Source organism: Dermacentor andersoni, chromosome 2, assembly GCF_023375885.2.
Source record: "Dermacentor andersoni chromosome 2, qqDerAnde1_hic_scaffold, whole genome shotgun sequence".
NCBI classification, from domain to species: domain Eukaryota; kingdom Metazoa; phylum Arthropoda; class Arachnida; order Ixodida; family Ixodidae; genus Dermacentor; species Dermacentor andersoni.
The window spans coordinates 48156209-48174350 of NC_092815.1; the positions used below are offsets into that span (position 1 = coordinate 48156209).

At 41.9% G+C, this 18142-nt stretch overlaps 1 protein-coding gene across 5 annotated transcripts in view; it reads left to right on the plus strand.

Annotated features, from left to right (window-relative positions):
- LOC126542648 (adenylate cyclase type 6-like) overlaps nt 1-18142 on the plus strand; it is a 243454-nt gene that overhangs the window by 132941 nt on the left and 92371 nt on the right. For 4 of the 5 annotated variants that reach the window (XM_055077177.2, XM_055077175.2, XM_055077176.2 and 1 more), the window contains exon 17: nt 2971-3095. In XM_055077177.2, the coding sequence (XP_054933152.1) occupies nt 2971-3095 (125 nt within the window). Of the gene's footprint in view, nt 1-2970; nt 3096-5921; nt 16215-18142 lie in introns of those variants that run through there. The other variant, XM_050189783.3, reaches the window with a different exon arrangement.

The following is an 18142-nucleotide window of genomic DNA, read 5'->3' on the forward strand; positions in this document are numbered from 1 at the left end:
AAGCTTACTGTATAAAAATGCAATCCGGCAGCTGCGTTAAGCAGCTCTTCAGTATCACTGAGTGATAAAGAGTTCATTTATTTACATGCAAATTTGTGCCACTCACGCCCGCATGCCAATGTCGAGTGATGGTTGTCCAATGATTATCAAGTGTGATTATGATACATGTATAAATGTGGGCTTTCTCGGAGTAAATCTCAGTTGAAGTTCCGCGCCTGTCCTGTGTGTTTTCTTCTTCGTCCGTTGTCGTTTGCGCGGTTACATGATGCATTCCAATATCGACCACCAACTAGCCCACCTCCCTCTGTTAAATCCATTTTAGCGTCATTCTTAAGCTTCCGTTGCATGCTGCCACGATTGTCGACGAGCCACCACAAGCTATGTAAGGGAAAGCAGACCAATCGCAGACGCCGGAACCACCCTCTTCATCCGGTTATCGATTTTCAGTGCAGTGGCTCGGCCCTATCGAATCCCTCTCCACTTGAGCGTGCTCCTCGCCTCTTGTGAGCCAATTAGGTAAGACAAGCCGCTCAGTGTAGGCAATGTTATTAGTTTTTCAAGCAAATAAAAGTGACCTCCTATGAACGAGGAGAGTGTTTGATTGGTCTGTTCAGAAAACCCTGCGGGTGACCGCCCGTTGGTTGCGTCGGCGGTTACGCAAATTTGACGTCAGGAAATTGGAATAAAAACATATTGGCATAGTTTTACGTTATAGGGCCCCAGTTTAGTAAGGAGAATCTTACGTTACAGAATCGTAGCATATGAAAACAGCTTGAGGAAAGACATAAATAACTAGGATTTACATGTAGTGGCCAGATTTTAAGACGTATACTCACAGATTACACAAAATTCATGAGCTGTCTGCGCTATTAGCTGCATCAGCTAGATAGTGCGTACACTTCATGTCCTAATATAAACAGGACCTAACAATGAGTTCTCGGTTCTTGCGTCACATTTCGTGCCCCTGTCTAGAGTGGCGATGGTTATTGGCAGATAGCACCAATGGTACTATTGAGTATGTGCTTTTTTATTACCAATAACAGGGCTGAATGAACTCTGTTCAGATGTTTTCTCAGTAGGCATCATTATAAATTCATATAATTAACAACTTGTTTTTCTAGTTCTGAGGGATATAAATTAATGAGTTCGTGCTGTATTCACACAAACTGTGCAGTGAGAACTGGCATGACAAGGGAATTGTGACACTTATTAAGCAAGGACCTTGCTTGATGTGTTTAGTGCACTTGCAGAAACCAAACAGTAATGGGTAATCGGTGTTGGGAACTAGGTGGTGGGTTTAGTACAATAAACATTGCATGTTTGCCATACTAACCATGCTCCGACATAAGCAAGTATCTTCACCAAAATGTTGGCTAGAGCAACATTCTTTGTTCAGCCACTGTTGATCACAAACATAGCATGTGAAATTCTAATGTAGTGGTACAATCTGGGGTGTCATTAATCACATCAGTGTTATTGACAACATTCGGTGCAATAGCCCAATGGCTACGGCGTTACGCTACTGAGCTCAAGGCCAGATGTTCGATCCTGACCGTGGCAACTACATTTAGTTAAAGAACCTCAGATGGTGAGAATTAATGCAGAGTCCCCCCACTACGTCTTGCATACTAATCAGGTTCTAGTTTTAGCACATAAAACTCCAGAATTTAATTCATATTTGTATTGATATAAACTCTAAGAGTGCAGATTGTTGGGCTAGTTGGTTCGTTGCATTAATTGAGGTCATAGCCCTGGATTCGCATGAACAAGAAAGAGCGCTCGTCCTGTTGTCTTTCTTGTCCATGTGAATCCAGCTCTATGACCTCAATTGATATTAACTAGTCCACCAGCACCTTTCATGACAATCTAATGGGCACGTTGAGAGTTGTTTATATTCAGGCCATTTGGTTGATGTTAATGCTGTGACCCCCCACAGCTGGTTTGTGAATGCACCATAACTGGGGGCTTTGTGTATAGTTTTGACCACTTACGCTTTTTAAAAAAATCTCGGTATGTGAGAAATTGTGCCTTGCCCCTCTGTCTCATTATGACCACCTTAGCCAAGAACAGTACCTATAATAACTTCACACTCAGCTGCCATAGCCATTGAGTCACAGCCATGTGCCACTGTGCGTTGACGTGACAGTCATCATCAGGATTGGAGCCATAGCATAGTGAATTTATTGTACTAGTATATATGGAACACTTAGTAAAGCGCAGTATACATGACTCAGCTGTTCATTTTGCTCAACTGACTTCGTATACCTGTTGGATGCTTGTTGCTCATGCTGCGAGAGAAATGAGTGAGCTGCAGTTCACGCAGGTGAAATGATTGATGGGCTGTGCCGAGGGGTGCATTTTCGCAAGGACAACTTGCACCTGTGATAGCCAGCCTACATACCTATACATTCCTAGTTTTTGTGCACATTTGGATTTATAGCTGCAGAGATGTTGCTGGAATAGGGGCTTATTCATGCAAGTGTGTGCGGGTGTGTCCATGTGCTCATTCATGCTGTGGTAAGGGGGAAGAGTTGAGTAAGCCATTAAGAACAGGCTTATGTGGGAGTATAAACTTAAGTAAAAATAAACAAATATGAACTGGACATTGACAGAAAAAAGGCACTTACACACCTGTCTATGTTTAGTTCGTGCTTCCTTACATTTAGTTGTGGCTTACTGACATGCCCAAACTGCCATCTTTGTCAGTATAAGCTGTCTATTTGCCAACTAATTGATTTCCATGAGTTTGCAGATCATTACTACACAAGTTCTAATGTTTGTGGTTGACAGCATAAGGAATTTAAGCTCATTGTGCTGTTAATTTAACCATATATTATTCATACTATGGCAACCAGTCTCATACTTAACAAATGTACATTGGATCATGCTGATTTTCAGCTGTTTGAAGGCTGCTGTGGTGTCGCATTCCTCACATTTAATCTAAATGCACATTTTTAATGGTTACTGCAGGCCTGAATGTGGGACCTGTTGTTGCTGGTGTTATTGGTGCAAAGAAGCCACATTATGACATCTGGGGAAATGCTGTCAATGTTGCAAGCAGGATGGATTCTACGGGTGAAGTGGAAAGAATTCAGGTAGGGAAACTTCCATCATTCTATATTTCAGAGCAACTTTGGGGCATCGGTTTTACACATATTCTTGTGGGCATCATGCCAGGTTGCTGTGAACTCAGTGATGAGTTGGAAGAGCACACATTCTTGTGGTTGCTCACTAGGGTAGTAGACAATCAGCAACATAGTATCACGTTCAGTGGAGTGGTACATATATATTCAACATACACAGCACTTATTGTGAGGGTGCATGTGTTACTAGATAAATTTTTAACTACATACTTATTTGGGATGAGCGTTATATTATGCAGTCGAATCTAGATAATTCGAACGCGAAGAAGCCTGAAAAGTTGTTCAATATTAAAGAAGGAATTGTTTTTGAAGTATTCGTGGACCACAGCACGATTCACAAATGGTGCGAGTCGTGAAATATTACGGTGCGCTAGCACACACAGAGTGAGGACAACGAAACTGCCCACGCTGACCAACGCTCGCTTCTTGATAATGGCAGAAAGCGAAACTTCAAGGAGTGGGCTAAGCTGGCGCTGGGCTGGCGGGGCTGGCAGCGTCAGCGCGGAGGTGCACGCGCGCAGTGACCTTTGAAAATGAGGGAGTTATGAAGGAGGGCGAGGGGAGCGTAATTGCAAGAAGGGGTGGGAGGGAAGCGGATTGGTTTTCCCGCCAGCTTGCTGGATGGCACTAATTACCGTATTTACACGATTGTAAGTCGACCTCTTTTTTAATATTTGAAAATCTGAAGTGGGGGGTCGACTTACAATCGAAACCAAAACCTGGCATTGCAAAAAAAAAGCGAGACCAACGGGATATCAGGGAAGCTACAACATAGTTCCAATTTTATGTTTGCTCTGCGACCCCACCCGTAGCTTTCCGCTATGCTGCGTGTTTGTTCGCTTTTCGGAAAGGTTTTTCAACATTTTTGATAGTTTTACAGCGCATACAGCACTCATGTGGGGGTGTCGATAGTTCATAGAAGTGTCGCCGTTCCATTTGCGTCAGCACCCCCAGAACGGCGGCGCTTGCAGGGAGTATCAATAGTTGATGGAAGAGCAGACACCGCTCGCGGCTCGCACGTATCTCTTTCCCTCTAGCTTTTTAGTTTCATGCATTCGATTTGACTGCCGGCCACGTGCTACTTCCGTGCTTCCTCGGTTGTCATGAGTGCTCCGAGTCCACTAAACATTCAGTGGTTGTTCACAGTTGCATTGAAGAGGGCTGCCATCCTTTACGCTGAAGAAACCAATAGCTGCGCAACGGGCCGCAAGTTTGCTGTTTCTTAATGGGTGATGCAAAAGTGGCGACGGCAGCGAAGCAAAATTTTCACCTGTGACAGCAAGTGAAGAGTTTTCCGCGGACCGAAGTCGGGACGCTTTCCGGCGCTGAAGGCCAAGCTTGCGGCGTACATCGCCGAAATGCGGGATCGGTCCCTGCCAGTGACGTGCGACATGGTCATGAGACAAGCCTAGATCTTTACCTTTTAAGGACCTGCTCAGCCTGTAGTACGAGTGGCTGGCAGTAGAAGACCGTGAACTTATGCCAATCGGACATGTCAAAAGAGCCTCCCTGATGGCTCTGTGTGGTTGGGTGCTTTCGGCGTGGACTTGTGTACATATGCAAATGCGAAATTTCGCTGGACAGCGACGTGCAATTTGTGAAGTTGTTTTTAATGCTGAAACTTAAAACCTCAAATTAACAAAATTGTCAATTTAATGAAGTTTTCTGCTGCAAGTACAACTTCATTACGTCGAGGTCTGACTGCATTTGGTGTTTAATTACTTTGTTGGAATACATACGTTTCTCGAATCCAGTATTTGATGCTTGTTATTTAATGTTATGTGATAGTCTTTTTCTTCTTCGAATCCAGTATTTGATGTTTGTTATTTGATGCGAGATAGTATGATTTTTTTTTTTCGTTTTCAGTGTTGATAGCACTTACTTTTGATGTCCGTGTGCTACCTGTACATCTCCCGTAATTTCAAATTGTGCACCGTGCTCATTGGGCTAACTATGCTAACAATGGTTTGAAACACCGCTTTCGAGACCTTATGTGCCACTCACAGAGATGCTGCGCTATTGGACGGGAAGTATTTGGTTTTCTAAGCAGTTTGATTTTTTCATGCCAGGCAGTAATTTTTGAACGTGCTCTGAAGTTTCATGATAGTCTAAGTAGAAAGCATAAATGGCCACCTCTGGGAGCGGCGTGCGCACATCAAGAGATCATAGGTGTCGTGATTCTGCTGTGTCTGTGGCTGATTTCATCGATGGATCGAGCAGCAGCTTGTCTCAGGATGCTGCCTTTTCATTGGACTTTGGCTCTGAGGGCGACGGCGATGCAAACTAGCCCGGAACATCGGCGGCCGCAGCCCGACAAGTCCAAGTGTACTGCTTGCAGTTAAATTTTTGTAGTGGAATAGCTGTTCAATGCAAAACTTTGATTTTTTTACATATGGTCACCTTTTTCAGATATAGTGCCTATTAGATGGCACTACATTTTGTATGCTTTATTATTTTTGTTACGTATTTTTCTTAGTAGATACAGGCATGTCTTTACAAGCTTTGTTCAATTTTATCCCACAATCTTGATTCTGGCAATTCATATCTTTATTTATGGCATACATCTCGTTAACAAAATTTTCATGCATGAGAAGTGCATTCATGCTGCTTTTTGTTTGTGTATTACATAAAATATTCAGGGCAGTAGTTCCTTTTTAAAAAATCTGGTGTAATCTACAAAAAACACCTATTTTCCCTATAGTAGGGAAAAAGTTAATGCCTTGGTGCTGAGAGTATGTTGATAAATAAATAAAAATAAATAACTTGTGTTGCGCGCAGGTGACCCAGGAAGTTTACAGCATACTGGAACCCCTGGGCTACCCAATGGAATGCCGGGGTTACATCACTGTGAAGGGCAAAGGGGACATGCTCACTTATTTCCTGACGGGCAGACGGAAGCCAGTGGCCGACTCCGGCAATAACCAGCTGTAACACACCATTTGCACTCCAAAGACCTTGCTTGATGCGGGGCCAGCTGCCCCGCCTACATACGTACGTGCATAAATATGAGTTGTTTTTAATTACCATTGTTGCAAACGCCACACACGAAAGCTCCAGGCAAGCCCACGTGCCTGAGCTTTCACCCTGTTGCAATGATAGACATTACTAGAGAAACCCCAGAGTTGCTATGTGTTCTTGTTTTAGGGTGTCACGACATTCTGCTAATGTTTACATTCCACTATGTGTAATATATGCTTTTTCTCTTTAGGTGTGAGCCCACACCCATTTGTTCCGATGTCACGGGCTTTGTCCACTGTGCATAAGGCATCCTTCATGAGTAGTTTTGTGTTGGTTAAATTGCACCGTTTCTTCAAGAATGTGTTAGTGCTTTGGTTTTATTTCAGTTCTGTGGTGGTTTCTTTGTTGTTGAGAGGACCAATGTACAGTGATCTGTGTGTGCCAACTGTGTAAGAGAATTTGAGGACTGTGAAGTGTGCATGCAAGAAGAAGAGGCTTAAGAGAGTGTTATTTGTCACTTTAGAAGTTGCATTGGAACTTACAGCTGTTTGAATTGTGTATATTAATTTTAAGGTCTCCAGCAGGATTGAAGAATGTTTTTGTTTCTGCTTCTTGGCAACCTGGGTATGTCAATGGGGGAATATTATTTCTGCGCTGCTGAACCTTGCTTTTTAAAGTGGCAGAGGCATAGAGTTTCATGAACATTGTAAAGCTTTAACATACAAAGCTCTAAGTCTCTTCATCTCAGCAAGGAAAAACTGGGTTGTGAAAAAGCAAGCTAGTAGCTTTGCTGTATGACTATACACACCCTTTTAAAAAGATGTCTTCCAAGACATGGAACAGCACTTAACGAAAACATTCACATAGCCCATGAAAATAAGGTAGTCCATGCAATTGCTTTTCACAAATGAAAGGCTGACTAGTGTTTATAACAACAATAACAAAAATGTTTCAGTCTTGCACAGCTTATTATGTTTGTGTACTGCCAGGATGGCATAAGTTGTAGATGGTTATACAAGCCATAAAGCACATGCTTCAGTGATTTTACGATGAGCCTTGTTAAAAATCGGTGTGATCTATATTCCATGGAAAGTCATTGACATAACATAGTTGATTGCGTTGTCATTAGTAACGCATTGCATGTTGAAAGTTTGTTGTAATGATGTTTAGCGGCCAGCTGAACTTACTTTATGATGACCACTATCTGTCGGCATGGCCAATATTGTCTGCTGGGGGAGGTTGTGGAGTATAGTTATTACTGAGTAAGCAAATGGCAATGCAAAAGCACTCCAGGCATTGTCAAATGGTTATGAAAAGAAATCAAGAATGGGTGCACATGTTACATTTCGTTATTTTGTACTTTTACCTTCTGCAGTGTGATAACTACTTTATCTAATGTAGCTGCAATGGTGATCCATTTCCACCATAGTTGTGCATGCAAAAGTAGTCATGTAACAGGTTTTCTGTATCGGTGCTTGCACGGCCGTGGCGGTGTTCGCCATGGCAGCATTCACCTTTCAAAGCCAGGATCTTGCTTGGTAACATCTGGTATAATCCACGTTGGAAACTCCTTTTTCACTGTACAATCGACTTCTGTTAATTCGACCTTGACGGGACCAACGAAATCGGTTGTTATCTGCAGGTCAAATAAACAAGATGCGGAAAAAGCTCCTAAATACACTGCTGATTTATTTGACAGTATTTTCTGGATTTTAACACACCCCCTAATCAAACGCATGCCCAGTTGTTATGTGTCCCAAGTATTAAACTAACGTAGAAATGACATTGAAGCTCCTAAAAAAAGGTAAAAGTCTAATTCGCACCATATTTTTTAGCAAGAAAAATAGTCTAAATATGTGTCGCCCAACGGTGGCCCGGTTTCTGAAGTCTTCTTCGCTGCAATGCATTGGGTTATGCTGTAATGCGCTCAAGCACGTGATCGCTGCGAAGATCGTTTTGGTATTGTCTGACTGCATTGCACAGAGAACTTTCATTTTTTAAAAAGAAATGAGAGTGTTAGATTTAGGGAAATACTGTAACCAGGCATTGTGAGCCACCGTTATAGCTTGAAAATCTTCTTAGGGGAGGCCGAAAATCTGTTTTCGACGAGATAGTATGTGCGTTCAACCCATTCATTGCTCCTAATCTCCGCCGAGACAGACGCTGCCGCTAAAGGGGTTGTTATTGGAGTCACCGTAGGCATCAGACGTGTGCTTGTCGACTGGTCAAGTTCGAATTATCTAGTGAAGGCCAACTTATGATTGAATTAACAAAAGTTTGGGCTTATAGAAATGCATTGGCGCTGGCTGGCACCTCCAACCGGGATCGAATTAATGGAAGTCTACTGTATTTGTGCATCACAAGCCTAATGCTTTTTTTTGCCCACGCATGCCACTACAGCTCCTTAGTAGACAGATTCGCTTCACCACTCATGATGCTGCTGACAAAGTCCTGGCACTGGTACTTGGCACTTGCTACACTTGCACCAGCTAGCACTTAGTATAAGATTATCAATTCGCATGATGCAACTCAAGCTTTTTGCTTCCCTATGGAGCAGTGCTGAGCTCGCCAGAGGGTTTCTGGCCCTCATGTCAAAAGTTATTTGAATCTGGCTTTCTCAAAGGCTTCGAAGGTTTGGACTCGCAGCTTCTTTCCATTGCCTTTGACACAATGCGCAACAAAATCTGTGACTTCTCTCTCGGCTGGTATTCTATGCGAGCTAAGATTGGTACAGAAATGCACAGCCCATTTCTTCTTTGCCCGATACAAGTACTAGTAATAATCCTAGCTTCTGATTGGTTTAGATGTTACCGCTCTTTCACTCGGCTTCGGCTTGCTGTCATCTATTTTTCGGCAGTAAACTGGCCAGCAACAGCGGAAGAGGCAGGGAGCAGGCCAGTGCACATGACACTCTAACAAGGTGTAGATCATTTTGTGTGTGCAGAGTGAGCAAAGGTGGTGTTGCCGAAAGCAGCTTGTAGAGTACAGGAACAGCCACGTAGGAAGAAAGAGTCCCAGATTCAGCACTGACCCCTTCAGTATTGTGGGCTCTTTCAGAAACTTGCAAGAACTACCTTTGCTCTGAATACTCTTGACACCCAATGGCACAGCAAGGACGGCACCATATCGACGGGCTTTTACTCGCGCAATAAAAACGGCTCAAACCGGAGAGCACCTGCAGAAGCTATCGGTTTGATCACGGCGATGTGAAAGCAGAAACGAAACCACATGTATAATGCGCAGAATGCACTTCATTTCATCACGCATCGGTTTTGCCAGATTGCTGTGTGCTTAAATTTAATTATAAAAAAGTTCATATACAGTCATTCTACTGCACAGAAGGCACTCAAGTTTTCAGCTTGCTGTGGGATGTGTAGGATTCGACATGCGCTGCATAATTCAAGCTTGAACATTTGATGGCACGGCCCCTTTAGAGAGGATGAGCTGGGCCTTCTTTGTCCTCCGTGAACAATCAGTCTTTTCCTGCCTGAAATTTATTAATAATCAAGTGTTTCATGCTGTGGTTGACCAAATGTCGTTGACAATGTGACATCCTATCAGCAGCAGTACTGAATTTAGTTGTAAGCATGTGCTTGCAAAACTAGAGCTTTTGAATGTTCTGCCCTGTAAGTACGCAGGCTTTTTGGGAGCTAGATGCCCTCTACAGACCAGGGGGTTGCTTCTAATACCTACTGCTGGCCAAGCATACTTGTCAGTTTGATTGCTATTGAATGTTGGCAGGGTAGCGCAAAATGTGATGTGGGGGTAGCTATGGTGCTCGTACTCATAAAACTTCCGGCTTGAAGAGCCTGATAATAATGCCTGAACTTTTCTGGGCCTGTTTTACCATCAACAACGAGCCATGGATTAAAAATTTGTAGATCAATGCAGCTTCCTAATTAGGTTTAGGAGCAAAGTGACACTCGAAGAGCAAAGAAAACATTGCATTATCTCAGTGGAGCTCATGATTGGGTTACAAATAGCTGGGCTAGACAGAACAGTTGGAGCCATCAGCAGCTTCTGTGTTGTTCAAGAGCTTTCATAAATTTGCTTCCTGCATTTTTTTCAATGAGTGTAGGCATAAGAAGAATTCGTTGTTTGACTAACTGGTTGAACGTTATTGTTCAACATAATTTAATGCAGTCTAAGTATAAGAGGAATTTACTTTCATTGTTTATTATAATTTTTCATACGTAATGTCCCAAAGCGGCACTGCAGAACACAAGAAACGCCACAGTAGAGAGCTCTGGATTAATTTTGACCACCTTGATTCCTCATTATGTGTATAAATCTAAAGAGGCAACCACATGTACATGATATTCAAACGATGTGACAGGCACACACTGTCACGCTGTTGCAATGCAGAGCAAACACATGGATGCAACCTCACAAAAAAAGTAACAACAAATTTCCATTGTTGTCCAAATAAATACTATCATGTGCTCATAAAGAAATCTCAAACATACCACGAGAACAATGTTTTAATCCCAGTGCATTAGATCTAGCTTTAATATGCTGTCATCACCTGTGTAAATCCATTCCATGCCACTAGCACGAATTGCTGCGGTGCCATCTGGTGAGCGAAATTTAAAGCACTTGCACAGCTCTCGGTAGCATCTCAAGCCTAAAACATCAGAGCAAACAACCACTTTCAATAATAACGACAAGACAGCGCCAATACTTTGTCCTCAGCGTGAAATGAGACAAAGCGATTGCTGATTTTACTGTTTATTTTTTGCTGTCACATCAAAGAGCAAGTTGCAAGAGCAAATTCATATCGAAGTGGGCGGACTGTTTGCATCCATAGTTGTTGCACAATCATGCCGCCCTCAATGGAAGTCTCCGTATGGACTTCTGGACAACGAGCAAAATTTTCTGACTGACCAATAACTGGCGACGCTACAAGTGACAGCGACGGATAGCCCTCCACAAAGGCAAAATCTGCCGCTCAAAAATTGCATGCATGCGCTTGCACCTTAACTATACAAGCATTCTTTAATTCCACTGCCATCAGAAGGGAACTGCTATGGCTGAAATTCGATGCCGTAGTCTCTTGCACACAGCAAAATGCCTTGTCCATTGCATTGGCTTTATTGCTATGGCATTGTGCTGCAAAGCATGAGGTCGCGGGCTGGAATATTGATTGCGGCGGCTGTATTTTGGGGGGCAAAAACACTTGTGTACTTGATCTGAGTGTGCGTCAACAAACCTAAGATGTTCATAATTAGTCCGAAGTCCCCACTATGGTATGCTTCATAATCATATAATAGTTTTGGCACATAAGACTTCGGAACTTATGAAATATTTATTAGAAGAATGTCACAACATTTGAGCTACTGTGGTAAATACCGTTTGGAGGCAAAGTGAGAACAGAAACTGCAGCTAACCATGCCCTCACACGGGGACCAAAAATGAACAAGCTACTCAAAAAGGAGTGCTTATAGATGTCATTATATTGAATTGTGTTCAACAACTGTGTGTTTGGGCAGGAGGAGGAATAAACTTTATTGTAGAAATGAGCCGACAGTAAAATCGTCCGAGGTGGGCGGCGTCCCTAGTCCTGGATGCCGTGGGCCTGAGCCAATAGCTTGGAGTGGAAGATAATTCTTGATGCAGACTTTTTTAGACGTTGGGTTCTCGTGCTGCATTATGTGTGCGCATTTTCAAGGCCAAATGGCTGTTTCTGCAGCCTCTATTCATGGCAGATTCCATTTTTGTGTTCTTGTATTTGAAATTTGTGAAAATAATTTTGCTATATGTCCACCCTGCTTTTGTTTTCTTGACATTGCAATGGTTAGAAAAGGCAGCAAAATGTAGCAGTTTTTCCCATACTGCATCATTGAATGTTTTCATTCAATATATATTACAGCGCTTTTGTTGGTGAAATGTTTAAGCAGTTTTCTGCGGTGACTGGGCTGTTGGTGCATCACTTCAAACTTACTTTTCAGCAGCGTTATAGTGCGGACGTCACACAGTATAATATGGTGAAGTCAAACCCCTTTTCTTTTTTGTCCATCTCTGTGTGAATATGTTTTTCGTTGTCCACTAAGAAGGGGTTGATGTAAAGGGCATCTTCCTGAACCAATGAATTTGGAACAGAGCTTCGCAGAGTAGATGAGTGACCTTTGACATATGTTTCTGCTCATTCAAGAACCTAAAAGTGAAACCTCTTTTGTTCTGATGCTTTGGTAATAAAAAGCAAAAACAAATGGCCTTGTAGGAGACATAATGTACTCCCTACATTATAACATGTGGTGGCAAACTATTTAATTTAGCTCTTGATACGCACTGAAGCACGAATATGTCCATGAGTTGCTTGTTTGCAAAGCCAACTCAGCCTTGTAACTTCTGCACCAAGGAAATGGCGGTGCAGCCATAAATGAAATCAATTGTCTGCTTTCATGCTATTACTGCTACCATATAGTGAATAGTGCTTACAAACAAAGAATAAATGATTTGCTTGCTCAGTAGCTTTGCCAACGGATGCATTCATATGGACAGCCCTGCCAGCATATTATCATTGCTGTGGTGCCAGCACAATATATTCTGTGTGTTCTTTAGAGTAAGAATAAATTAGCAATGTTGGTTGCCTACTCAGTGTTGTTGAGCATAGATGCTTATTCTTTTATTATTATTTAGACACCCTCTAGCCTGTACCTTCCGGTACAGTAAACTTTCGATAATAGAATTTCCAGTAATTCAAAATTTCAATAGAATAAAATGCATTGCTAAATCTTCGTTGACCCACTATGTTTTCACTGCATTTTGATGTTGCCGTTTTAAAACAAGCAATCTGCTAATATTTTGGTTAGTAATTCAACCTCTTTGGCTTCCTAAGGTAGAGGAATGCATCAGCAAAATAATGACTCGTTAGAGGACATTCATTATATGAACAGTCTAAAGATGTCCACATTTTACATGGAGGTACCATGGGTCTTGTTTGGTGTCACTAGGAGAATGTACCACCCACTTGGTCGCCATAAATTGACCCGATCGTAGTCCATGTGCCTGCTGCAACTGAGTGTCTATGCCTACAGCTCTACTAAACCGTATTTATGTTTTGGGGCATAATGTATACTTGTCATAATATAAACGAAAATTTATAACTTCTAACATCTATATTTAACATGTCGGCCCTTACGTCGGTATTTTGTTAAGTCATGCAAATGATGTCAAAGGTCACTTTCAACCTCTGTGCGCATCTCTGCCACAAGGTTCAAAGTCCAAAAACTTGTTCAGAAGGGGACTACTTCAACGGCATTTGTTAAAAACTGTTTGCCAGAAGGATTACCTTTATGCTTTCGAAGACGGTTTGACATGATGGTGTATGTTCAGAAGTGTGTGTGTTATGGGATATGCGTGTTGAATGTAAAAATCGGGTATTTTTATTTCTTATTTACCAGTAGTTACTGTTGGAGTTCTATCAGCTGTTGAGCTTGAAAGTAGTAGTGTTAATAAGTATTTTTAAGCCCCTTTATGTGGTGTTGCAAACCTGGGGCTTGAATGGCCCTCCACAAGGAGCATTTTTTAATAGCTAATGCAACTGTAGTGTAGAGAGAATCAGACTATCAAGGAGTGATGATGAAAAGGCTTGCTTATGTACTATACTGTGTACTATACTGTAGATCAGCAGTGCTCTTGAAGTGTCTATCATTGTGTAAAACATCACTTGCAGACTGCAATCATTATGCCAACATCACTAGACACCTCATCACCCTCAACACTTGGCAATCAGTGTAAATTACCTCATTCATTTTTGTGCTGTTGTGCCCTGTGTGTCTTATTGTTCCTCTACTGCACACTCTGCCCTGCGTATACTAAAGCATTCGCAGTGAGTCATTAGCAGTGGTTGTTTGTTGGGGCTGGAATGGACCATTTGAAGATGTGTTCTGTGTACAGCCTATTTCTTGTTTCCTGCATAGTCGGCACCCTTGCATGTATTTTCGAAACATAATCTGTAAGTCCTCTTGTTTTTGTGCAACCATATATTTTCACTGTGTCCCTTTATTCTAGTCAGCATCCATCGCCTGCTTTGTCTGAACTTGAAATTACACTATAGATCTGCCCTGTCATTCTAGTCGTAGTGAGAATGCCGCTGGTGGGCAGGTTTTACGGGCCTGACTCTGTCTGCTTTGTTTAAGTGATTGGGTCTTTGTTTGCATAGTACAGTTACTGATTTGGTATCTCTATTTTCTTGGCTGTGATTTGGCTTCAACTCTTTCAAATGCAGTGCGTGCTGCTCTATTTCATCTATATGCTCTGGATCTTATTGATTTACAGCACCAAGTACAAATCCTTTGCTGCCTGCACAAATTCTTTACATTTATTTTACTACATCCCTTGTATTGCATGTAACAAGGACCAAGCTTTGAATGCTGAAGGATTCATTTCATGTTTATAAAAGGATAAGGCACTCTGTAGCGTTGCTGTAATGCAACTACAAGTATGCTCAAGAACAAGTTGGAAGTATGAACTAAACTTCTGAGGATATTTGAGGGCATTCGCAGTGATAAAGGTGTAGTGTGTCACAAAATGAATCTCGATGCTGGTGATTCCAAAGGTGCCGAGTGGCTTTTCATGTAGATAAAAAAAATTTGCTTAGTTTGTTGTGTGACACTGAAGTGTGTTGACCGCAAGCACCTGTACATGCCATGTTAAGTTAATGGCATGCCCTGTCACATACATAATGTTCAAACGAAGCATTTATGCTCTGTGGTAATGAAATGTTACCTGCACAATATGCAAGTTAGAATAAGAAATTTGGGGAGATCTGCAAATCTTTCAGCAGCTACAAATGACACGCAGCGAACAGCTCTTATGCTGCAGACTCTTGTAATCGCACATTATTATATCAACACCGAAAAATTCTGGGCCAACAAACCGGTTGTAAGCCAGGGCTGCACTCGTGAGATGCTACGAATGAATCTAGGGCATTGGTAGCGTCCAGTCACAGTGTGTAGAAGGGCGAGGTCTTATGGCTGTGCTGAGGAAGGATTGCGAAAATAGGTCAGCTGGTGGGGGAGGTTCCTCGGTAGTGATGAGGGAATTTCTCGTGAAGCCAGACAAAACAGCTTGTCAGCACTCTTGACATTATTAGCTATACTTGTGATGGGCTTTCTGGAATTTCTTGTATTGACTACCTTTTCTGTTGTCATATTGTCTAATTGAATCAGTCTCTGCACGCCTGAAATGGATATATGTTTTGCTTACACAAACGGCTTCACTGAATGACCAAAGAAGAGTTATACCGATAGTTCGATTGAGTTATTAACAAAACATTGCAAGTTGGCATTCCCTTAACATGAAGTGATCCACATTGAAAGCTTGGTCACAGTTTGGCACCAGTTGTGCAAGGCTGGTGTATATTTTTGCCTTAAGACTGCCATTGGAACATCATTCTTGAGTAAATATTCTCTATTGTTAGGCTTGTTACTCATCTCACTAATAAATTAGCAGCCTTTTCTTTAACATGCAGTTTCTTTGCTTTCAGTGTCCAATCTTAATTATTTCATGTTTAAATACCTCCAAATTATGACACCATTTGTTTAAGCATTTAGTAGTGGAGTTGTTATAGGTGGAATGTGGTTACGGTATAAGCGCTGCTTAAGTATATATTAGAAAATGCATAGGGCAGCTCATTTCAAGGACATGTCAGTAGCCTTGGCTGCTGACATGTCACTTTTGTATGTTCAGTATGAGTCATTAGTCATGTTTAGTTATGGCATCTCATTCCTGTGCCAAACAGTTTCTGAAGAGCTAAATTATATTCAGTTACTCATACTTCACGTGCACGTCCTTATGAATGATGTTTGACTAATGTGTGTCATCTCTTTTACTTACTGTTGTTCACTGTACAGAGTGTCAATGCTTGAGAATCTAAATGTTGCTTGTTGTTTTCTTTGTAACATATTTTATTGTGCACCATGTCAGGTTACAAGATTAAAACACCATTTGTACATAGCCTGTTTGAAAGAAACTTTGTTTCTTCCAAGCAATGTCTTTTCACCTTTTCTTCCTGTGCTCTAACAACATGGCCATTTCTTTAGGCCTGTGCAGTTGTTCAGAGGTGCATCTGTTACTTTTTGAGACGTATATAAACAATGTTAAATGTGATTTGTGTGTAGTCTCTATTACTTCACAAGCAATGAAGAGGACCAGTCATGTAGCAGTTTACATTCTTTTATCTGCGCTGAGGCAGTGCTGTTTCTGAACAAAGCAGCACAAATATCTTGTCTTTAGTGATGATACTAGACAGTTGTTGCAAAAGAAGGCCCAGTCTAAACGTGAGGCAGGGTTAAACACTATTAAATTCAATAGAAGAGTTAAATTATTGTCAAGCATAATCGACAGGGGTGAGGTGCCCTCACATTGATGCTCACATGTCCACATGTTGCAAGAGACAATGAACCTAACGAATAAGACATGTAAGATAATGAATTGGGGGCAAAAATGCAAGAGTAAGTTCTTGCCTTTGACTTGCACCTAGTGCCTTCCGTGGATGCGCTCACATTTTGAATATATATCTTTCTGTCTTGACTTTTGTCAGCGCCACCTCTTTCATAGAAAACAGCGTGGACAAAGAGTCGACATTGTAGAAAGCGTTATTCTCGAAAGCAGATTGGCTCACGCACGACTTTGAATGTTTGTTCCAACCAATACAAGACGAAACAGTGCAATATTTAATGGGTAGAGATTGTGTGCCATGATCGGCGAAGAAAAGCTGCATGTTCAGTTACGACCTGGGTCCACCCCTAAAGCATCTTAAACAATGTCGCAGAGTGTCTGCCTCACACTAGTTACTAAGAGGAAACGACTGGGGAATGTGGGCGTATCTGCAAGGCAGTGCAACTGCAGCTGCCGCGTCTCAAGGTGCTGGCTGCCACAACAGAAGAATGGGAGAAACTGTCGTACTCTACCTGTTGCTATGCACTGCGACACACATGTTCTTGCTAGTACTATGCGACGCGATGCAAGTGCCAATCATCCCAAAGAACTATAGTTGTCATTGGCATAAACTTTCACCGATTTGTTCAATAAAGAATTTAATGAAAGAGTGCGACTTAATGGTTAGAGCGTGTCTATCGTGTTGAGGGGTCGATGTTAGGTCGTACCATCAGACACTTTTTTTTTTAATTAACAACACCATGGACAATGCGATACTGGAATCTACCTACCTCAGAGTGCCTGATATGAGCAAAAGTATGCTTAGCACTAATAGTGTGTACCACAATGCTGTAGAGTGCTCCAACGCAACCATATGCTATGGCGTCTGAATCGTCAAATGTTGCATCCTACACACATTTATGTCAGCTGCTGGCGAGTGCTTCCCCACACAGATCGGTCGGGCTCTGCAATCTTTAATGCCAATGCATAGAACTGTATGAGGCCTGATTTGTCACTGCACTATATAAAATACGTCCCCGACAAGCAGCTCTGTTTAGCAATACAGCCGGATGACATGTGCTTCTTCGAGCTTTCACAGTGAGAGCGGTCAACGGTATATATTTCATCGAGATTTCGTGACATCTGTCACATGTACATATATGTCACGCTTGTCTGGCAGAAGTTGCCAGTCAAGCAGCTGTAGCAATTTTAGTCGGCTTCCTTTGCGCTCTAGTGACCTTGCCATCAATTCAAGACTGAGTGCATCTGTCCAGCTCCCTTCCTAAAATTTGCAAATAGAGTCCCTTTGTGGGTGGGTACAATTTCTTGTTTTGAGTAAAAAAAAATAAAAATAAAGTGTGCTAGTGCTGGAGCCTTTTGCTCACGTCTATCTGCCGTCGTTCTTGGTTAATAATGTGATCGCTACCACGATTTCTTTTGTTACGAACTACTCTTGCTACAAAGTATAATGTATGAATATAGGCCATGCATTCTATGTAAAGAAAGAAAGTGCTGAGAAATCATTCGGAGCATTTAGTCTATCATTATGTATGCTACGTATAATTAAACGGAAACTAAAAGACAAAAACCATGTGTAGTGCGCTTGTGGAACACTCACTTTTCCTGCGACGAACAATTCACCGATGATTACGATACTC